General features: G+C 39.4%; 1 protein-coding gene across 2 annotated transcripts in view; it reads left to right on the top strand.

Moving 5' to 3' along the window:
* The window catches only part of GTF2F2 (general transcription factor IIF subunit 2), an 80,154-nt gene extending 57,003 nt beyond the window's left edge, over window positions 1-23,151 (top strand). For both annotated transcript variants that reach the window (XM_066176198.1, XM_066176199.1), the window contains exons 7-9: window positions 12,922-13,021; window positions 17,758-17,901; window positions 22,313-23,151. In XM_066176198.1, coding sequence (XP_066032295.1) covers window positions 12,922-13,021; window positions 17,758-17,901; window positions 22,313-22,432 — 364 coding nt within the window. In that variant the 3' untranslated portion in view covers window positions 22,433-23,151. The remainder of the gene's footprint in view (window positions 1-12,921; window positions 13,022-17,757; window positions 17,902-22,312) is intronic.
* The last annotated feature ends 478 nt before the right edge of the window (window positions 23,152-23,629 follow it).

Below are 23,629 nucleotides of genomic sequence, written 5' to 3'. Positions count from 1 at the left end.
AGTCAGAGCCTGTTGTTGGAACCTGCAGCCATAGTCTAGCTGGGTAAAAGCCTGCAGTCAGAGTCTGCAAACTGATACAGCCATAGTTTAGCAGGAAATAACCAGCCGTCAGAGGCTGCAGGGGAAACCTACAGTAGGAGCTCGCTGCAGCCGGAGTCAGTGAATAGTTGGAGTTTAGATGATTAAGCCATGAAGAGGAATAAACCAGGACCCTTTTAATGCTCTATTTAGCAAGAAGTCTGTGCCTTGGCTCATTTTTACCCTCTAACAGAGGGCTGCTGCAACACTTACCTTCTTTAGCTCGGGGGTCCTGTAGTCTCTAAAAACAGGAAGTACTTGGCCTGGAGTGCCGAATTGTCATAGAAGTCTTGAGGCTCTGTATAGCTGGAGAAACAAAGCTTGCAGAGGCAGTTTTCTTCTCCCCACTTAGCACAAAATGTTTGCAGCTCTAGCAATAAAGAAAGGAAAGTGGTAGGTAATTTATGTTTCATTTCCTGCTGCAGTGAAGGATATGTGAATCCTCAAAAACCTTGTGGAGTTATTAAATTAAAGGATGTGGTGGAGTAGAGCTAGTAGTCCAAAAAGTATTGCAGAAATAACATGCTAGAAAAGCATCTGTTTGGAAAAAAACCCAAACTGTCGAGCTTGTTATCTTTCTGAGTAATTGCTTGACTGTTCTCTAAATTTTGAAAATTAAATATTTACTGCAGCTGTTTTTTGGGGGGATTTTTGAGTGAAACTGTTTTCCAGTTCTTTTCTCTGGAATATCTTCATCTCCTTAAGACTTAGAGCTAGAATTTAAAAATTGATCTCCCGTGGAATTTAAACCAGCTCCAAAGAGCTTTCACAAAAGATGGTTTCTGCTTTCCCCTAGAGATTCTTATAACTTTGTTTTTGTACAAAGCCAATAAATAATAACAACAAAAATTCATACATCTTTCAAGGTGATTATGTAAACCATAAAGAACTTAATAGGAGACATGTCATTAGAAAAAAGAACATTTCCTTTTTCATCTATTCAAGTAATGGCTTGGGGTGAAAAGGGCCTTAAGGATCACATCATTTCAAACCCCTGCCATAATCAGGCATACATGCCACCAGAAGATGTAGTAAAATATTAATTGTATGTGATATCCCGTGATTGTTCCTGGAAGTATACCATGTATGCCACTGAAGAAGGAGCAGATATCCAGCGGTTCACATCATTCTGAGCTGACCTACATTGACTGCTGTGTGTTCTTTGCCAACCGCAGCGTGTGTATTGTTGAGTCCAGAGAACTACTCCCATTGATGTTAAGTGTTTTTAAAACGTTTACAGCTCTAAATATCTCTAATACTGAAGTAACTTTCTATAAAGTTACAAATTTTCAAGTGTGGTGGGTTAACCTTGACTGGCTGCCAGATGCCCACCCAGCTGTTCTCTTACACTCCCTCCTCATCAGGCAGTGGAAAAAAATAATATGGAAAATATCGTGGCTCAAGTTAAAGGCAGTTTAATGAAAGAAAGCAGAGGTTGTGCATGGAAGCAAAGCAAAAATATAGATTTAATCTCTTCTTCCTATATGCAGGCAATGTCCAGCCACTTTGTGGGAGGCTGGGCCTCAGTACATATAGCAGCTGCTTCAGAAGAGAATGCCTTCATAAGCAATGTCATTCTCTTCCTTTCTCTTAACTTTTATTGCTCAGAACAACACTATATGGTCCAGGATATCCCTTTGGTCAGCTGGTGTCAGCTGTCCTGGTTGCATCCCCTCCCAACCTCTTGCCCACTCCCAGCCTCCTGCCCCTGGGAGTGTTGGTGCAGTGTGGGTGCTGCTCAGGCGCTTCAGGGGCTGCTGTGGGGAAGGCTCAGCCCATCCCCGTCAGATTCAGTGCACTTATACGCTCTGTTTAACCCTGCCATTTGAGAAATGTACACATACTGAATTTAAAACTATAGAAGTTTTTGGGAAACTGATGCTTTCCTCAGTAATAATGGTTTCACAGTTTATTAGTATAGTAATAACGGTTTCACATTACATTTCATGTTTGGATTACTGACTAACAAATTCAGTTCATGACGAACCAGTGAAATTTGTGTGGAGCATTTCTTGTATGTGTTCATTTTTTAAAATTGCAACCTTAAGTTTTATTAAGGAACACCATGCAAAGCAAACTTTAAAACACAGTGGTCCTGAAACTTTGTTCATGACCTTTTTTTTTTTCTCTGTTCCATGTGGAAGACATACTCAACCAAATTACACGTGAATGGAGTCTGCTTTCACACAGATCGTATAGAAAACCCAATTATCCAGCTTCCTGTTGGGGAAGCTAGAGAATGTTTGTGCTTCAGCCACTAGCTGTTTTTGGAATTTGTCATGCCAGACAAATCTATAATCAAATCTTTGTTATTTTTTTGTGTTTTTTGTTTTTTGGTTTTTTTTTTTTTTAATTTAATAACAGAATAGGTATGGCTTCACAAAGTCTGGGTGAGTTTATTTGTGCTCACAAACAAGATGGACTCCTCTGAAAATCTCTAATTAAGAGAATACTAATGTAGCAGACCTCAAAGTGCATGGAGTTAAGTTTATTTCTTAAAAAGTAAGCTCTCTAGGGAATGTTCCTAAGGTGATGTTCTGAACTACTAAGTTGATGTTGGTTTCTTCTTCAAAACAAAGACAGAGTTATTTTTTAAGTTATATTTTTCAAATGCAAAATGAAGTCTTATGCTTTCTGGACTCAGTTGCCTTAAAACCTAGTCATGTCCTTATTGTGCCTTGTGGTTATCAGTGTGCTTTTTAAAGAAAGATATTTTGAAATAACTTTGAGAATTTTTGGTTTAAAGCTAAAGCAGAGCTTGAAGCTGAATGTTGAGCCACAGTCTCCTGGTCCTGAAGGTATTTTCATTTTACTGAGAGCTTTTATCAGGGCTAATGGTGATACAGCTGTGCCCTTGATAAGCACCACCCTGAAGGTGATGCACAGAAGCCTAGTCAAGGCTTTTTAAGACAGTAACATCCATGTTTGCCCTCTGCAGCAGCATTTCAAGGACCAGACCTTGAGGAAGGTGTCTCAAACCAAACTGAATGGTGCAGGGCTGCAGTAAAACCTTCCTTCACAACCTGGCGAGCAGTTGTAGAGTCCTGTGGTAGGTGACCCTTTGGTGGCTCTTCTTCCCCATTGCCATCATCTCCCAGCTGCAGAGCAGCCCTGCAGCTCCCAGCCCTGTTCCTGCTTGCTGGGCTCCCTCAGCACAGCTGGTTTCTGCCTCTGGCTTTGCTACGGCTCCCTATCCTCTTGCTCTGCTTGTGGGAGCACAGTTCCCACTTGAACAGGTGAGGATGTCCGGCAATGATTTTCCAGTGGAGATGAGCAGATATATAATATATTGGGAGAGAGAGCTGGGGGAGCATTTGTTTTGCAAAATAGGAGGAGGTAAAATGTAATTAAACCACTTGAGCAAATACAGCAGAGCAGTGGTTCTGTACAATTGGCAAAGGAAATAAAATTGGCTGAAAGAATCATGATTGAAGTTTACAAAAATCTCCAGTTTTCTGATTTAACTGATACATCTTTCAGTCTGTCCTGTGTTACCTCTTTTTTTCCTGTGGCTTGCGGGATAAACTGGTAAATTTTCCACTTGGGGGATGAGCAAGACTACTTTCTTTCCTGCATTTGCTTTGGTTTTTATAGCGTAGGGTTTCTAGGGTTGCTGAACCTACCCAGCTCTTCTTTTTAACGTAATGCTGATTTCGTTTGGATTAAGCATGATTTCTGAGTTCAGTTAAAACGAATTTCATTTTCTTTGCTTGCAGGAAAGTGTATTTGGTGGGTAAATCCGGCAGTTCAGTGTGAGCTAATTCTGCCGTTTAGTGCAACGATATGTTTGTACTATTGAACTGCAGCTGAACTGTGCAAGATTCCCCTCAAAGCTATCAAAGGCAGTGTATAGCCATTAACCCATGGGCACGTGCAGTACATTCTCCTGGCAGCTGCCTTGCAATGCCCTTTGCAGCAGTTCCTTGATGGTTGTTTCCAAGCGTATTTTAACTGAAGGGAGGAGTGGGTCCTCAAAGAGATGTTCTTGCTATCCAGCATTTTAGGGTCTGCAGGCTGAGGAAGGAAGGGACAGAGAGAAACCTTGAGGATTTGAGGCAGCTAGGTTTTCTACGGAGGGAGTCCAAATGTTTTCTGGATTGTCACAAACTGTTAAATTGTTTCCAGTAAATTTAAACTGGAAGATCCCCAATTGAGCCAGGTGCCATGGCTGTTTGCAGAACAATCAGGATAGTGGTGAAGTATTTGGGAATTGGAGTTTTAGAGATGGCAGCATGTAGTTGGAGGCAGAGTGCTGGCAGCTGTAATGTGATAAAGACATTTTGCATTAGTAGGGGAGGAGAGGTTCAGATTGATGAGATGTAGCTGAGGTACTGTAGGGTTGTTGTTTTTCTTTTCATTTGAGGACTTGTAGCCAAGAGTTTGCCTCTTTCTTTCTACCTCCTTAGCTGTGAGCAGTTTCACTGTGGAGTGAATTGACTGAGCTTGTAAATTATCCACCTTTTTACCAGTAATTCAAGACCTAGGCCTTTCAGGGTATGGTAAAAATGTACCTTTTCTCTCTAACAAACTACTTTTTAAAATTCTTTGTTCTTGTCCCCATTAGCAAAGTGTGTATGATTTCTGCATCTGCAGACTGACAAGAACTGTTTAGCTTTTTGTTGCCTGGACGTAAAAATTCCTGTTACTTCTACCATTGGTTTCAAAACAGCTCTAAGCACACCAGATGAGTTTTGGCAGGAAAACTTAGACTATGTATTTTTGAGACAAGTCTACTTGTTTTAATTTTAAAAATAATAGTTCAGAATTTGGAATTCCTCTTCTAAAATCTAAATTGAAATCGTGTCTAGCAAGTAAATCCATTTGTTATGGAGAAATTTGAGGACTGAGAAAAATAGGAGCAGGGGAGGAAATTGCATCTTTGAAAATGGAAGTGAGAAAGGAGACTTTATCTGGCTTTAATTCAGGAGATAATATTCATGGGCTGGGCTTTTTCTGTTTTGCTTAGTTTGCTAATGAGTCACTTTTCCTAGATCGCCTTCTCTAGTATTAGTAATGGGCTTGTGAGGCTGCTGGTGCTTCCCCCGGAGCCAGGAGCCGCTCCGTGGTTACTCATCCCTACGGTATTTCAGATGCTGGCATCTGCCTGTGCTGTATAGACTGCAGTGTCCAAGGGCTGGCTCAGACGCAGAGGCCTCTGGATCATCACTTCTCAGTCTTAGCTGAACAAACACTAAGGCTTTTCAACCTACTTTTTCCCTGTTCTTGCTGTTTTTCAGGAGTACACTAGACTCCTGCCTATCCAGCCATTCCTGTTGTGTTGTCCTATTACAGGCTCTGTGTTGCCTCCCGCTCTTTTTCCATGTGGAACTGATGTATGTCACATACATTTGCATGGTTCTTTACAGCTCTCTCCCCAAAATCTCACCTGCATTCCCATTTTTCCTGGCATGTTGCCTAATTTTTTGTTTAAGGTGTACCTTTTGATAAGGTGTACCTTATCACTGCCAGTCTCAAACTTTGTCTCATGCCTGTGGTCACGGTACTCTTATATGCTCTGGACAACACAAATGGACATCCAGGTTTTACTTCACCCTAGTTTTAGACCTTTCTGTCACTGGAATAAGCCACAAGTATAAGCACCCTGGTATAAAAATCTACTGTGTTTTATTCACATAGAAATTAAGATGAAGTGCCCCATGTAGAGCTACAGCATGTAACCGGACCTGCATGGATGCACTTTTACCCTGACTTAGTCCTCAGGGAAGACTGTCCTCTTTAGCTCTGCTTTTGCTTGTCCTCAAACTTGATCTCATTACTTGTGTTGGGTGGGAAACTGGGCAGAACAGAGATGTTTGTGGTATGTGTATTAATAAGAAAATATTGGAAGTATGGCAGGAACCAATAACAGAGAGCTCTTTTCCTTTTGGGCACTAATTGATTGACCACTAAATGATGGCCATAGGTTGCAAAGGACTGCAAAATCCTGGTATTTTTAACAACTGCAAAGCTGCAAACTTCTCTGCTCTTCCAGAGCACATGAATTGTAATAAAGAAGTGTTCATTTCTTTGCAATTAATGGTAGGACAAGAGGAAACAACTTCAAGCTATACCGGGGAGGTTTAGATTGGAGTTTAGGAAACATTTTTTCACTGAAGTGGAGTCAAGCATTGGAACAGGCTGCCGAGGGTCGTGATTGAGTCACCATCTCTGGAGACATTTAAAGGGCCCATAGGGACACTTTGGAACATGGTTTAGTGGTGGATTTGGCAGTGCTGGGTTAATGGTTGAAATTGATGACCTTTTCCTACTGAAGTGATTCTGTGGTCGGTTGTGCAATTTTCTATCAATCAGCAACCTAAACAGTGCTGAAAGGCCTCTTCACCTGGGGGGCAAGGGGGTGATGCTGTGCCCCAAGTCATGAAAGGGCAAGGAGGGTGCAGAGGCTGCTGTGCTTCACAGGGTTGAATGGGAATCTCTTCCCTTAAGGATATCTGGTCAGGGCCCCCTTTCACTGCAAAAAGGAGGTGGGTGCTGAGTAAAAAGGGGAGTCAGCGAACAAAACATAGAGACCCAGACCTGGACAGACAAACCTAATGGAGACAGGGACAAGAAACAAACTTTGTCAGCCACACTAATGGATAGGCTACCTATAACTTCATTTAATGTAGAAGATAGAATATAATCATAGAAAATACCTCTGAGGTATGATTCCTTTTTGAACTTAGCCTCAGACAGAACTCTTCCACCTTGTCCCCAGTGTGGACCAGGCCATGCCAGAGCCTGACTTCTGTGTCAGAATGCTTCTGCAGAAGTAGCTGTAGACACACGTGAACTTGATTAAAAAAATATCTTTGATGTCAAGCAGATGTTAAAATTTTCTTCATGCTAATTGCGTTAGTGCATCACTTAACATGTTTAAACTTGTGCATCAAACAAATAGAGAAAATTATTCAATTAAATCTCTCCTAGAATGTTAAAATAGGTCTTATTTTATCTTTACATTATTTGTTCACACAAGCTTAGCTGAGAATGTTCTACTCATTTGCAGTACTAAATTCAGAGAGGAAAACTTGGATTGGTTTTAATCAGTTATTCACTTTTTGTCACTCCAGAAAATAAAATGCTTGAGAAATTCTTGCTTATTATTGAATTGCCATTTATATCATCTGATGTTCTGTACTGGAGGAAGGTATGATATGTAGAATTGGAGTCATCAGTTGTGGTTGTAGTGCCTGTCTGAGTATTAGACATGAAATTATCATATATGCATATAATTCATTGCTTATCCTTCAACATATATAGTTGAAGATGTCAACTTCAGAAAAATCTAATATCTAACACAATAATTGCAGCACTTTTCTTGAAATGCCAGGGTTTCAGGACTTAAAATTAGTTATAAATCATATCCTGTATTAATAATCTGAAACATTTCATTATTTAATGCTGAGAAATGCACTTCTTAATGCCATTTTCATTCAGCTCATGTTCTTCTCTGTCTGCCTGTCTAGTCTTCATAAATGGGGACAGACTCACTTTGCTTTGACTGTACTGGAGTAACACGGAGTGTCTGAAGAACAGTGGATTCATCCGTGCGATGGAGGCGGCCGTCCGCCTCCATGGAACGTGAGACTGTGGGGCTCCTTGCAGTGAAACACAACGTGCAGGATTTGCATGTTCTGATCTTGGAGAGTATATGACAGATTGTTTGGTGTAGCAACAGATTGTCATTTTTATTATTTGGTAGTGTGTGTTTTTATTGGTGTGGCTGTTCTGGTAATTTCCAATGTTGTTTGTGCTTGAGCACTTCCATGGGTTTGTTTTAGCAGAAGGTACACCACAGGGTGCTGAAGTCCCTTAGTTCTCACAGAATTACAAACTTTTTTAGTCCCTGTATCTTATAAGAATGTTCATCTCTTGTTGAGCATCTGCTTGCTTCTTACATTACTGCTATTCTTGCTCAGAAGGAAAGTCAAAAAGATGCTACCTGAACCTCAGCAAGGTGCAGAAGTCCAGGTGAACACTAGGGGAGTAGGTGTGAGGCTATATTGTTACATTTATTTTATGAGTTTGTTTTGGATTAGACTTTTCAGGATGTACCTACTTCTGTCATGTTTGGGATGCTTAGCAAAATAATGAAGGAAAGAAAAAGCTTTGTGGCTCATTCCAGGTATCATGAAACTTCATGTAATGCCGCTGTCAATGCCTGTTCTAGTACAGAATTACTGAGGAAGGGATGATGAGACCATTAGTCCTTGGCTTTCAGTTCCCTGATATTGGACTGGGAACTTCTGTGAGCAGTCAGAGAAAAGCTGCTAAACTGTGCAAAGATGGAGAGTTTGTGTTTCTTCTCCTCCAAAGCTTTGAGTAGTGGGCATACTCTCTTCCAGTGCATCTGTGCTGGATGATAATGCAGAGAGAGAAGAAACACAACTTTTCCTTTTTTGCAACAATAAGGCTGACTCCTTACTTACTACATTGTTACTTACACTGTGTACATATAGCCAAGCTGAAAAAGGTATATAAATTTTCCTCTCTCATCTGTAAAATAATTTCTTTAGAAATGCAAAGAATTCAAGCACTAGCAGTGTTTCTGATTAATACCTGCTTCAAATCTTTGAAGCACTTGTTTTGTGACAAAAGATTAATCACAGTAGATTATAAGTTCTAAAGGTCTTCAGTTTATTTATTGTTGCTGAAGATTACATGTATTTTAAAAAACAATGACTGTCTCTTCCTAGGAATGTACATACTGTCTTTGTCTCCTTGTATGGGCTTGCTACATGTTGCCAAGTCCTAAGGAATTATTTCCAGCCTGTTTGAATGTTTTTTTCCCCTTATTCAACTGTAAGCACAATGTCGAATCAAAGGTGCGGTATGAAATGTGTTTTGCTGGGAAATGACCACAATGAATTAGATGCTGTGCTGGTTACTTGCTGTATTTTGAGGTGGAAGAGCTATAATTGATCTTGGGGGTGGAAGAGAAAATCATAGTGTGCAAACTGGTGGCTGCTCCGTTGCTAATTCATTGGCAGTTTGGGGGAAAAATATCTGCATTTTCTCTTTTTTTTTTTTGGCCAGATATTAGCATGAATTACGGCTCTAGCTATTTCAACAAGAATTCAGTGTAAAATTTAATTCCTGGGAGATTTGTGTATCATTCAGAGCCATAACTAAGTCTTTTAACTCCTGCAAATCGTAGTAAAAAGTAATAGGTAAAAATCCTCTGCTTCTTTAAATCAGTGTCACCAGTGACTCAGAGTCTCTATTGATTTTTTTTCTTTATTCCTACCAGCAGTTTCAATTAAGATTCAGCAGGTCCACTCTGAGAAAATTCTGCATAAAGCACTGCCTGATAATCTTGGTTAATACTGCTTTTTAAATTCTGTTTGAAGAAATGAACATGTAAAAGTAGTTATATCTGTAACATGTTAAAACATCTAGCTAAAAGGCTAGTATTATTCCCAGTTTACAGCTTTTGTTATGTATTTTTGAGTGTATAATTACTGGAATGTGTACATTTATGTATTTCATCAGGTTTTTTTCAGACAACAACTATGCAAACCTAAAAAGTCAATTATATTCCCCCAGACATACTGCTTTCTGATTATAACAGAATTGCAGCATGATTTTGAAAAAACCCAAACAACCATGCTGTATTTTGCCTGCAGATAGTGTCTATATCAACGAATCATCTGGACAAAATGATTATGGGCTGTTTGTCTTTACCCTTTGTAATGCACTAAGCAAATTTCAGTGCTTCATCCCCATGTGAACCATTTGCTAATTTGGTGTTTATACCGTGTTTGTCAGTCCTTTTATTTGTGCATTTTTGGGAGGCCAACTCCAGATGTGGATCAGCTATTATTCCACACAGGATTGTGTGACAATATTCCACCTGGAAACCCGGTGGAAGGAAGGTAACCTGAGGCTCTGTGAAATTGTGAAAGCTGCAGAAAAATAAATGGGAAGGGCAGCCATTAGGGAGAAGAGCAAGATGCATGTGTAGAATAAAAGCTATTAATAAAAAGGTTTGCTTCCTGAGTCACCATGCTTCCCATATAAATTTCCATATTGGCATGTGGCCATGGCTATAATTGTTTGCATTAAAAAGTAGTATCAGGAGTGTAGTGTATTTTTAACTCTCACTGCAGCAGTAGAAACAAACAAAAAAAGGTTAGCATTTTGCTGTAAGCCAGTTTTCTAAAGTCCATCTGAGATCTGTAAGATCTGTGGTTGTAATTTGGAAACCTTTGGGAAGAAGTATCAAAGTACAACACAAACATCTCTGAAATTTTGGAGACATACATTTGTAGCTGAAGTATTTGTTACTTGCTATGTATAGTTCTTTCTGAAGTCTTCTGCCATTTCACAAACGAACTTAAATGGCCCCTTTCCATTTTCACTTGGTTGGCTTACATTCTGTTTCCTAAGCAGGCAGTAAGTTTTTCTTTGTTTTCAAGATTGTGGGCTGGTGAACTTTACAGTTACATCTACCTTCACTCCCATCAGCCTTTGGAGGGAGATCTCTGACAAGTGTATTAGCTCTCTTACACATTCAGTTTTCTACTGGTTTGGAAATTGGTAGGTTAACATAAAAGAGCTGAAATGCATATCCTGCATGGTGAGTGAAAAATGTTAAGAAATAAATCGTTGGTGTACTTTTGTGCAAAGAAGGATTAATTCAAGGAAGCTGCACTGAATGGGGGTTGAAATTTCCTCTATTGTAATTTTAAAATGCCAGATCAGGAAGTGGTGAACATAAGTGGTGTCTAAAGTCCATGGCTGACAACTCATCATTGAAGAGCTAATGTTCTTTGGCTGTTTACCTGAAGAAATGGAGGATATTGTAAATTTACATAGAGTAATGAATGTAAAGCCCAGTGCAAGGAGGATTAATCATGAAGAAATGCCACTGTTGAATGCCTGGTGCTCCCTAAAAATGTGGCACCATCTGTTGTATTTAAGTATTGTTAGGACCCTGTGCTGTAGCCATTATGAGAAGAACTCTGGAGCAACATTGCAAATCAAACAACTTCATCTAGGGCACATGAAGTTGGTGCAGTGGCCTTGGAGGGAAAGAGAGTGACAAGAATTCCCAGTTGGTCTCAAGGAGCCTCTGTCTCATGAACAGGAGCAGTATCTGTAAACAGGTTGAGCAGGAAATCTCTGGAAAAAATTAAATTATTAAAGCCAAACTATTTAAAATTTTAAAAAGTTATTGAGACCAAAAAGAAAAATATTAAGCAATGGAGAAGTAGAGAAAAAAGAGAGATTTGTAGAAAAGATAGTGATTTAGTTTGGGCCTATGCCTCTTTGTGAAACGTGAGTTTAGAAGACCGTTGGTAACCAGATCAAGAAAATCTTTAAAATAATTAAATTAGATTGAAGGCCAAAAGATAAAGTCTTGTGATAAGCAAAAAAATGTTCATTGTTCATTTACCTTCCAATTGATTTTCCTTCAAGCTAAGGAAGAAACACGCTACATTTGGGCATAAGGCAGCATTGGTATAAAAATGTAGAATATGAGGCAACGGTTGCTTAAGAGTAGTTAAAACTACAGAAAAAATAACAAGTCTGCAAAGATTCAAGAGGAAGCAAGTTTTATCTATGTATGAGAAAGAACTGCCCCCACCTACTGTCCAGCAGTACCAGCTATGAGGGATGATTTTCTTTCTTTCAAGATGCTACAACTAGAGAATTTATTTCTTAATTTAATACTTCCTTCAAATGTAATTTATTTAGGTTGTTCAGGTATTACATCAGAAACACGCTGAATTTAAATTTTATCTTTTTCGGTATAAATGATATATTTGCAAAAATAAATCAGTGATCCTAAACATTTACAGTTGTTTTTAAAGAACTGTCAGTTTTATCATGTTTTACACTTGTAGACTTGCAGTTATTATTCGCATTAATGTCACCATATTAATTTTTGTTTGGAAAGAAAGCATCACTGTGCATTTATTGGACTGTGTTATACTGTGTTTAGTGGAAATTGACGCCTCTGCCTACAAGATACACCTTTGGAAACAAAAAAGCTTCATTGATAATTAACATGTTAATCAGATGTGCCATAAAGCCATTGTGTCTGAAGGGCCATTGTCCTGTGCTTTTCTAGAGCTTGAATTCTTGCCTCTTCATTTCAAGTAGAAATTCTTGGGTGCTAAATCTGAATTAAATGGAACACTCCCTCTACATCAACATACAGAAGCTTTAAATTACATAGGGATGAGCTTGACAGGATGTTCTCAACCTCTGACCTTCTGAGAGTCTTTCCCAAAGAGGACTGAAGGTCACCCATTGTTATCTGTGTGATAGAGACTTGATTGCGTGTTGATTTGAAGCTGGGTGGATTTTTCTGTCTTTATAATACTCTTAAAACTTATTTACACTCTCTTACTGCACTGTAATGCCTAAAGAAAGGTCACAGACATTTATGTTTTTACATTTCAATGTCTAAAAGAAGGTCTTGGGTTAGCAGAGGTGGATGAAAAGCTTTTTCATCCCTCAGCTGCATAAGCTGTGAGATTTTGCATTTGTTTGGGTTGGGTTTGATCTTTTTTAAGAGCAAGGGCTTTTCTTCAATCTGAGCATTAGGCTTTTGCAGTGAAATTTGTGTTCAAACTTTGTTTTTAATATCTTCTCTTCAGTTGTTTGATTTTCAGCATTTCAGTGTCTTCTGTAGCATAGAGCACCCTAATAGTTCAGTGTCCTTAAGCAAAAATAGAGTAGGAAGAACTTAATCCAGAAGAGTGCATCTGTTTTGCCTTAGGGATTGTTTGCAACTGACCTTTGATAATGGCTGGTTCATAATTGCAGATTTTTAGAATTGACTTTGAGTGTGCTTGTCTGAAGTTTTTATTCTTGTTTTCTTTTTTGTAGATTACAGATAGAAGAATCTTCTAAACCTGTAAGGTTATCACAGCAGCTGGACAAAGCTGTAACCACAAACTATAAACCAGTGGCTAATCATCAGTATAATGTAAGTAGCTTTTAGTGTTTTCCCTTTTTTTTCTTCAGGAAGAATTTGGCTTAGGACTCCAGGACTGCTCTGCTGCTGTCCAGCAGCTCTTTTGCTCACAGGTGGCCTCTGTCTTTGGCAATGCTTTACGTCATCTGTTTTCTCCTTGATTTTGTCTTCTGGGGATCTTCTTTTTGTCTGAAGACCAATATCACCCTTGGGGCTAAGGTCTGCCAGTTGTAACTGTCTTGTATTATCTGATGGAGGGCAGACCACCTTCACCTAACTCTTTTTAGTGACTTTATTACATTCTTCCTCTAATCTTCTTTTTTGTTTAATTAATTTTGACATTTGTGTATGAAAGGCAGTTCTGACTTTGAGCTATGAGGTATGAAAGCAGTTTTGAGCCAAATAAACTTATCATCTGCAGGAGGGTAAAGGACTTGAAAAGAATGATTAATTTCCAGTTCTTTGGAGGAATTGGCAATAAGTAGAAAAGAGTAACAGCTGATAATTTTTCTCAGTTTCATACCTTCACAGTACATGTTATTGGCATCATTGGCTTTGTCAATATTACACCCACACTGCTCTTCCAGATGAGTTGATGTACATATAAACTATAGTGTCCTTTTCCTTAAAGATCCTCTTTGAGTATGTTGAATATGAGAAACATCAAGTCATACTGAAAATGAATCACTGTGTTATTCATTTAAACTTTTACACTTTTTATTAAGATTTTATTTACATAAAACAAATTACAATATACTGGATGATATTTAAGCATTATTATGATCATCCATCTATTGCCACAGAAGCAGAAATAATCATTTCTTTCTCATGGGGCTGTTTTGTAGTAGGTACTGTTCAAAGTCAGCTTTGTACATGGGTGATCATGCCAATGTAACCGTTCAGCTGAGGGAATGCCATTTAACCAAAACTGTCACACTGATGTGTTCTTCTATGCAGATGTAGTTTTACATGAGTATATTGTTTTATGATGCTGCTGGTGTTCTCCTTCTTTTAATTCTGGAATAACTTTTGTTGGGGTACAGCTTCTCTTTTCAGTGGGATGCTGTTCCATTTCCCTGACACCAGCATAATTGCAGCAGTATGACTTCAACCTGGAGATGATCTTTGTATCTTTATTCTAGCTGCAAACTGCAGGTCATCATTTCATTATGGAAATTTAAATCTTGTGTGAGATTGAGGGGGTATAACCGGGACATCACCAGGCCTGTTAGAAGTGTTGATGCTCCTGTGTCCTGATTGTAATGTTTTAATTGGTTACATAGCTGTCCATGGTCATGGAGATACATCAGCAGTGTGTTTAGTTTTCACATCTACTTAAAGGTGTTCTGACAGGAAAAAATCTTGTAAGATGTACTTGAGTCACCTTGACCTTGCCTTGACTCTAAAGGCTAAGGCATGACTACTTTCTACAAAATGTTTCTTTTCATTAAGTCTTTTATTAAGGTTCAGGTTAGATGGCTGAAAAGATATATAACTGGGAGGAAAAGTCCATGAACTTCTAAAACCTCTTGGTTGAATTTTTCGGCTGTTTTCAAACAGCAACTGCTTTCTTAGAACCTGCTGCATTGCATGTAATCGTATGTGTGCTGTTTTGGAGACAGGACTTTCACAAGGAAGAAATATAAATGTACAGACTGTCATATATGCTAATACAGTTATCATCTGGGCAGTTTCTGAGGGAAGAATGAGTATTTACTAAGTAAGACAGAAAGGGTTAACATTTCTTGAAGGAAAATATAAAATGGGGCTTAAATGTGGCTGCTTTGTATACCTATAAATGAACGTACAATAGGAGGGAGGAGGGAAATAAATTACATGTGGATGGGGAATAGCAATAAGTTGTTTGAATTCAAGGACTGGGAAAGTGATTAGGTTATTTTTGCAAGAAATTATATTAACCCTACATTTTTACTTGGAGAAATTGCAATTGCATTACAATACATATATTGCTATGATTGTAACTTAGCTTTTCTTCTCTGGGGTAGAGACCTCCATTATATCTGTAAATACTAAATGTGTTTACAAAGTTGCAAGGTTAATATTCTTGCAGCTGGAACCTTTCTGCGGCTTAATTATTTTTCATAATACAGCAATAAAGTTCTTCAGTTGTTCTGGTTACCCCTTCAGAGGTTTCTTTTAGTGGTTTCTTTCTAGTCCTTTCTTCCCAATGTCCGGTACTATAGAAGTTGGTAGCTATGCTTCAGGAGAAAAGAAAACCTTTAGGACTACTTTAAAGCATCTTTAGATGAAACTTTGGAATTATTCTAACTTCTCTATCGCCTTTGTATTTGCTGTCTACCAAAGTGGTTACATCAGCTTCAGTATTAATGATACTTTCAAGAAGGCAATTTTGGCAGCTTTTCAGCAAGCTTAGCAACATCCTGGGAAGGTAAACAAAGAGAAATTGATTGCAGTATAAAATCTTCTGGGGATAAACTCACAGCTTCTCTGCTAAACAGCTTATTCTGAAATGGTCCTTCCTTGAAATCAAATAGTATTTGAATGTTTTTTAGATTAAAAAAACCACACAACTTTAAAGAAATCTAATTAGTTTACAATGTAGGTGTGTTCTATTACATGACTATTAAAAAGTACTTTAAACCTACTATATGAAGCATCCTGTTTGCAAAGAAAACAAGAAGGAAAAGAGTGAAAGGCTGCATTGTAACTTGATATGAGCAGTGTATTCACAAGACCAAAAAGCTGAAATCAGCAAGGGAAGACACCAGGCTTTCTTTTTTTTTTTTTTTAAAGCACTTCTCAATGTGCTCTGTTTTTAGACAGCAGTGGAAACTGTTGCTGAGGTTAGAGGGAAATGCTAGGGTGTTGCTAGTTAGAGAGTGGACAACTGGGGCACTTTTCAGTAAAGGGAGGGTTTGATATTCAGTTTTCTGTAAGTTGATTTTATACATTAATGAATTAAGAATATTAGGCTATTCACATGGAATTTTTATAATAATTGTCTATTTGACTTTGGGAGGAAGCAAATGTTTTGACATGCTGTTGTTTAAAGGAAGGCCAGTGTCATGGGTTTACGTTCTTCCTCTTATGTCTGTGGTGCAGCAGTTCTGCTGTGGATCATGGCAGCCAAGATGATGTACTGTCAAGCTGGTTTGCTTGATGTTACAGTTTGCTGTGTTGCAAGTGTTACTGTTTTGAAGATTTATTCTGCTTTAAATGCAGTGGCTAAAGAGTTCAATAATTATGCTAAACTGTGTTACTGGATAAAAATCCATTGCATGATGGGCAAGTGTTTGGTTGTGCATGCCCATTTTAGGTTTAAAGCAGAAGTAAGAAACTTCAAGCAACAGGTTGGGAGCAATTACACTGCATCCAGTTTAATGATGTACATCCATTTCAGAATGTGGCTGGTAGTTGGCTGGGAGACCTGGGAGCTATGGCAAAGGTGGCAATAGTGTTTAGCCACTTTGGGACAGCTACCAAGAGATAGGCTATTTTCACTCTGAGAGTAGGAGGGAGTTAGCTGGCAAGGGTACATATGAAAAAATAAATTGTGTCATAAAACCAATATTTCTTCTTAAAAATACCTTTAATATCCAGTAGATCAGTGCATTTTCCTTTCTAGCATTTTCATCTGAAAGTCTTCCTTTGGAGAGTCAGATTTGAGCCATCAGAAGCAGAACGGCTGCAATACAGAATAATCCCATTTACAGCCAGGCGTGTGTCCCTTACTGATCACATGCATCTTCTCTGCTGTACATTGTGCTGCTATGGATTCACCCACGCAGTTTGCCTGAAAGCATTTGATGATTGCATGACTTACTCTACCTTCTGGATCACTTTTGTTGGTTCCAAGGAGCTGGATGGTTTTCTGCTTGAGGGTGGTATTGGGGGTGGATGGGGTGATGTGCTGGCAGGTGTCGCGGTTGGTGCTCTCTGGTGATTGGGGTTTGGTTGGGGTGTGCTGGGCTGTGCTTCTGATGATGAATCAGAGGAAGTATTTTTGGAGGCGATAAAAGTTTCTGTGAAAATATGTAGTCATCTGGTGCAGATTATAATGGTTAAGTAATTTTTAATGTACAGTTTGAAGTAGGATGATGTGTGGCAACAAGCAGCCTCTGCCTGCTTAGAAGGTTTGGTTTTTTGGGACTTGTGTAACTTCATGTGTGTTCCTCTGGTTTGTCCTCAAGAGAAACCATCCAGATCCTCAGAGTGTGCCTTTGAAGATTGGTTGTATATCGATGGAGTTGATACCTTGAGTTCTGTTTCTGGAGAAAATGAGGCAGTGTCCAAGGGCTGTTGGGAACATCCTTTGGGCACATGCTTGTTATGATTGTGGATGTAGCCGTGTTGGTCTGCGGATTTTCCTAAGCATGGCAGTTTGGAGGTTGTTTAACATTTGTCATTGTACCTCTGAAGCTGATACCAACAGAGGTGGAGTGAGAATACTGTCTCAGTCTGGATTCTTGTGCTATTATTAATTCTCTTTCCAGGTTTGGCCACCTGCAGGCTCTGTTTCTGCCTTTTTTTTTTTTTCCTGGTTAATGCAGATACATCTGAGAAGCTTATTGTGCTGAGGACAAAATGCTTAGCTTATGTTCATAAAAGAATATTTGAATGTTGAAAAGAAAACTTTCCAGATGAAAAGCACTGAGTCATTAAACAGTGTTTTATTAAATAGAAGAGGGTTTTTTGTAGCTTAATGTTCAGCACTGAGAATTATACAGCATTACATATGAATGTCTTTAAAACATGTTTTGTAACAGATTGAATATGAGAAGAAGAAGAAAGAAGATGGAAAACGAGCTCGAGCTGATAAACAGCAAGTGTTGGACATGCTTTTTTCAGCCTTTGAGAAACATCAGTATTACAACATTAAAGACCTGGTGGACATAACCAAACAGCCAGTGGTATGTACTGGAAGTCTTGTAAATACAACTATTTTCAGTAGTTACTACTGTGTGTATTTTACATATCCAGAAAATAGTTTAATATATAATGTATACCTTAGAAACTCCTATATAAATATGTTTTACAACAAACTGAACCCGCCAAGTTTTAAGTTCAGTGTTGTAGGACAGTGTAGGGTACCAAACATTACAGCGTGTGCTTTTTCTCGACAGAGACGGTTTAAATAACCTAAATGGTCTCTTTTTTATTTAGGTTTGCTTTCATACTAGGAACCAAATTCTGTAATGCTCTCATGTCTCCCTTGGTACTCCTGTCCTCACTGAAACCTAGTTCTCTTGGCAGTAGCAAGCTTGTGTTAGTCTATGGTTGGCCCTGCCCTCACCTTCTGAACTTTATTTTGGCATAGCAGCAGGGGTTGCTCTTTTTCTGTATGTCATGGAATTTGTATTAAATGCAGGGATTATCCATGTTAGGAGCTCAGGCATTGTGGCAATGCCTCCAAAATCACTGGATTTCCTTTACAAATTGGGTCATTTTTAGGTTAAGGGCTTAGGTGGTTGGTACTTAGGATTTATTTGGGGTGTTCTTTTAAACAGTGTTTGATACACAGACAAGAAAAGCACCAAGACATCTGCGTATGTGATGGTTTTGCTGTCTTGCAGTGTCTCTCAGCCTCTTCCTGTATGAACCCTAACTTGCCAGTTCTTTCCCTTCTCTCTGTGTTCAAGCTTTTCTTGAGCAGACCAGGCAGGAATGGGAGGGAGACAATGACATGTGAAGGACCTTTGGCATTTTTGATGTTTTTCACTGCCGGCTTCAATACCTGTCCTCAACCCAGCTGCAGATTTCAGAAGACTTAAGGGGACTTAATAATGTTTGAGTCTAAATGAAGCCACAATGTCACAAGTTGTTAGAGCTAAGGCAGAAGAAAGAACGGTAGCAGCTGGATTATGGAAAAAATACTCTCTAACAAAAGGGGGCAGAAATGAAGATACTCACTAGTTTTGCTTGCTTCACACTTAGGATGAGGTGTGTCTCTGTCAGGGCATTTGTATAAGTGACCAATCTGGTTAGAATCTGCACGAAGATATTACCCTAGTGAAATCTATGTAGGTTCACTGTGTTCTAGTGCCTTGAAAGAAACTCGAAAGTTGGGTAACATATCCATGTCTTCTATTCATTTATCTCATGAGTCAGCTCTGTATCTCTGTGGCAGAGAAGGTGTGTGGGTCATGGGAGCTGAGAAGGAGGAAGGAATAGAAGGAAGATATGGAGGAAGTGGCAAGAAAATTTTAAGTGGGTTTTTTTTTTTTTTTTTTGGGTAAGAGAAGTGTGGCAGTCACTATCTCCATCACTTTGAATGCAAGTCAGTACAGATTTATCTCATCTACCATGACATCAGCTTGCAGTAGTCCCCCACAACTCCCACTTAAGCCACTGGACAACTTGAAGTTACAAATAAATAAAGGTATTTTTCTTTCGTAATGGTAAATGTAAATAGTAAATGAAACCCTTGCTACAGAATATGTTGCATGTTACAGAAGAAGTTGCTGCCATCTTTATTTGTGTCATGAAATCCCAAAGCACATCTTTTCTGAATGTAAATTACTGTTATATTAGGGAAACCTAGATTTATTTGTTTTTCATTCTAATGCAAAATAACAATTTGCAGTAGTAGGCAAATCTCTTGCCAGCTACCCAGATGTAAGTACTGAATGCTCCCTGGAAATATTGCAGTAATTCCAGACTTGGGCTTCATGGCTGAGAACATAATACAACTCTCTATGAGGAATCAAATATTTGTGAAGAATGGAACCAGGATGGAACCAGTGGTCTAAGATGAACTGTATTTTTTTAAAAAAATGAGTAGATTGTTCAGATTTTTTCTTCTATTTTAGCTTTAAGTAATTCCTACCCTAAATACAATGGGGTTTGTTTCCCCCTCAAGGTTTCAGAAGGATTTTCAGAGCTTGTAAGTTAACTCCTCTGAAATTTTTATCCCATAATTCCATTATAACATTTCACTTTATATAGAAAAAATCATGAGGAAAGGTAGAACAGAGTAGAGGATGCTTGAAATATATGAACAGTTCACCTACAAACGAGCTTCTGTTCTAGAATTATATGTACATAAACACACTGGATCCCTTTCTGAGAAAAAATTGTGGGCCCCTCATTAGCAATCACCAGGCTCTAAACTTCAGTATTTGGCATCCCTGGGAGTAGTGTGGGGTTTGTCTCCATGCTATAGTACCAGAGCACCATGCCTCGATATATAGGCCAGCCTGGTGCAGTGCAGACCCAGGTGGGGAGTCCTGGTTTCTAGAAGGAGAATTGATCCTTCAGGAAAAATCATAGCATCCCCTAAACTCCTCTCTTCAAGCTACTTGCTCTCAGGAACAATACAGCACAGTAGGATTATCCTTGTTTCATAATTGTCTAAAGCCTCCAGCAGTTTAGAGTTGTCTGTGCACACACAGTGATGTTTTGGGGTTAATGCTCTCAGCTGCCCTCCCTAACACCTCTGCTGCCTGGTTGGTTTTGTTCCATTTTGTTACACTCTTGGAAGTTTTGCCCTGAGAGAAGCAGAACTGCCTGGGTAATTATGTCTGAAAAGTAGTTGAAATTAAAAATAGCCTTCGTGTGGGTGGGTGGGTGGGTTGGTTTGGGTGGATGCTGTGGAAAGTTCAGCCATAGTGGTTTCACTCTGCCTGAGCCGAGCAGCAAGCATCCCACCTTGTGTCCCAGCTTCACGGGCAGACTAGATCTGGCACCTCAGGAGCTGCACATGAATATACCTCATGGCACTGAGTGCAATTATGAGGGATTTTTTCCAGTTCTCTGCCATGTAATCTAGAGTAGGATTTAACCTTGCAGCCAGGTGTTTCTCCCACCCGTTCTACCATGCTTTGAAGTGTCTGTCAGTGACACTGCCTCATGTTCAGGGATTGCAGAGCAGGCACTGGATATGCAGGTGTGCACATCTGCACACCCCCATGCAGAAATTACTGTTTCACCTGCTCTCAGTACCTTCTACACCGTGGTGCATTGCTACCATAGCGAGCGTGTGTCCCGGGTACCTGATGGGAACAATGACGGCATCTCTGCAACAGACGAGGTGTGCGAGGGGATGTCGGTGATCTCCTGCTGCCACCTGCTGGGGTTTGCATCCAGCGCCCCTGAAGGCTGAGGCGCCATCCCTGCACAGTGAACTCCCTGCTCCTGCGCTCAGCTGCTCTGCTCAAAGGAAACACCCTAAAAAGACCTAAGAAATGGGTTCATATGCACATCCATGACGGTCACATTTCTTACGTGTCGGGCTGATTGCATACTTCTAATGTATACCTGGAGAGAGAGAGTAAGGATAAGTTCTTCTAAAAGATACTTCTTTGACTGACTGACTACTTCCTAGCTTTTCCATTTAGCAAAGAGGGGAAGAGTGTAAGAAACAGACCTTAGACAATCAACCTTTCTTATTTTCCTGTGTCTTCAACATGTATTTGTTGGTTTTAATGGCTTGGAGTATGTTGATATTTGTTCCTAGAGGAACCGTAAATGCAGAAAATACAAACATTTCAACAGTTCCACTTCAATATAAGCATTCCAACAGGATTAAATTACTCAAACTCGAGCAGTTATGAATTTAATGTGGGGATTCTTAAACTGTGGTCTGTGGTTGCCATGACAATCCACTCATCTCAGTCCCAATTAATAATTAAACAAATAAGTAGGCTCTTGTGACTCTTAAAAATTACTGGTGTTTATTATAAAGAGTGGAGGTGGGCTATATCAGTGGGCTGTGTTTTGTCAAAGATTATACTACTGGTTTAATAGCTCTACTTGTTTTTTTTTTCTTTCTCTTCCAAGTCTTAATATTTTAAGGTATTAGAAAATTCTCTGACACATACTCAGCTTTCTTCTAAAAATGAGGCCATAATAAAATGCTTAAAGCTTTGCAAAATGGCATGAAAACCAACAGCTTGAGGCTTTGACAAAGTCTGAATAAGGCAAGGATTTTCAAGATAATCCCAGCCCAAGCAGGAAGAAAGGTCAAGAGCTTTTAGCTCAGTTGAAGGAATTCCAGCAGGAGGAAGATATGAGATAATAGTTCCCAAGAGGTGCTGGTAACTTCATTTCAGCAGCCCTTGGAGTACTTGCCTCTCAGAGGGACTGCCTGGGAGCCACCACCCCTGGGGCTCCAGTGCTCCCTGCTGCATCCCTGGGACTTGCACAAATCCCTGCTGGTGCCTGAGGGTTGAAGTCTGTCCCAGAGTCCTTCCCACCCCAGTTAGTGCCCATCAGCCAGACAGGCTCTCTGCCCCTTAGGAACTGAGTCCATGCAGTTGAGCAGGTGTGTAGAAACTCCGGCAATTGCCTGCCTGTTTAATTGGAACTTTTGTTTCCTTTCAGATCTACTTGAAAGAAATTTTGAGAGAAATAGGCATCTACAATGTGAAGGGGACCCACAAAAACACATGGGAGCTGAAGCCAGAATACAGACATTACCAAGGAGAAGAAAAGAGTGATTAAAAAAAAACATTTATGATGTAAGAGTGATTGCACTGAGGGAACTGTGGTGTTTGGAGACAGGACTGAGCACAGTGCAATTCTGCAAGGATGAAGATAAATTAAAGCAGCTGATACTTTGTAATTTTCTGTAGCTTTTTTCTCCAAGGAATATTTCTTGTATGTTTCTATATATGCTTTGTCTTTTGACAGGAAAAGTTTATAGAATAAACTTGTATTAGATTTATCTTTATTAGAAATCTTTTTGAGTTCTCCTCTTACTTTTTCTTGGTAGCTTTGTGGCTTTTCCAGGCCTCAATAACTTTGATGGAAAATGTGTCTCAGAGGAACCCGTAACTTTGTGGGTTTGCATTCCAGCATAACCAGGTTAATACCCTCGGTTCTGCTGGGATCTGCCAGGGCTTCATGAGGAAACCTACAAATGTGCACAACCCTTTGTGCAGTGTTTGTGTCGAATGGACATGATGCTCCTCTTGGTATCAGGCTTTAGGAAAAACAGCCACAACCATGGTGCTCATCACAATCCTTAGACTCCCTGGGAACAAACCAGTCCAGTTTAAAATGCATAGTCGGTGGGAAGATGTCAGTCCATGTGATTACTGAGAAAAAAAATGAAATGTCTGTTAGGTACAGCAAGGAATAGTTTTATCTTTTGTTTGGTTTTTATGCTGATACCTGTGTTTTGTTTAAGCATATCAATAAAAGCATTATTTTAATTTGTACCACACAATGTTCTACATTATTGACTGAACATGCTGTGATTTAGGTGGTATAAGTCTGAAGTGTTTTTTCAAAGCATGTTTTTATGGCTGGCTTTGCCACTGGGTTCCTCTGTGGTTTGGGAAAGATTGCTAAACATGTCTGTCTCTCTGTTCCCCTGTTTTTGAAATGCACACTGCAAGGATTGTCCCTTCAACATCCTTTTTAGGAGGGAGCAGGAAGGGCACTATTTGATTATATTCTCAAAACTTTTATGTTAAAGAGCAAAGAACACAGAGTGGGATAACCTCATTACTATACCTGTAAATGAAGCAGAAGGTGAAGTTAGCTCAGCTTTCACATTCTCTCATGTCCTTCAGGTGTATGTATCATTTCTGCTCACCCTAATGGCACAGGAGGTCTGTGTGAGAAGCAAACATTCCATTACTGGTCCACGTGGAAGCAATGAAAGGCTCAGGGAGTGGTCACATGCTTTCAGAG

This window comes from Chamaea fasciata, unplaced genomic scaffold (genome assembly GCF_029207755.1).
Source record: "Chamaea fasciata isolate MVZ Bird 193981 ecotype frontalis unplaced genomic scaffold, bChaFas1.0.hap1 SCAF_2, whole genome shotgun sequence".
Lineage (NCBI taxonomy): Eukaryota > Metazoa > Chordata > Aves > Passeriformes > Sylviidae > Chamaea > Chamaea fasciata.
This window is presented reverse-complemented; position numbering and strand designations above follow the sequence as displayed.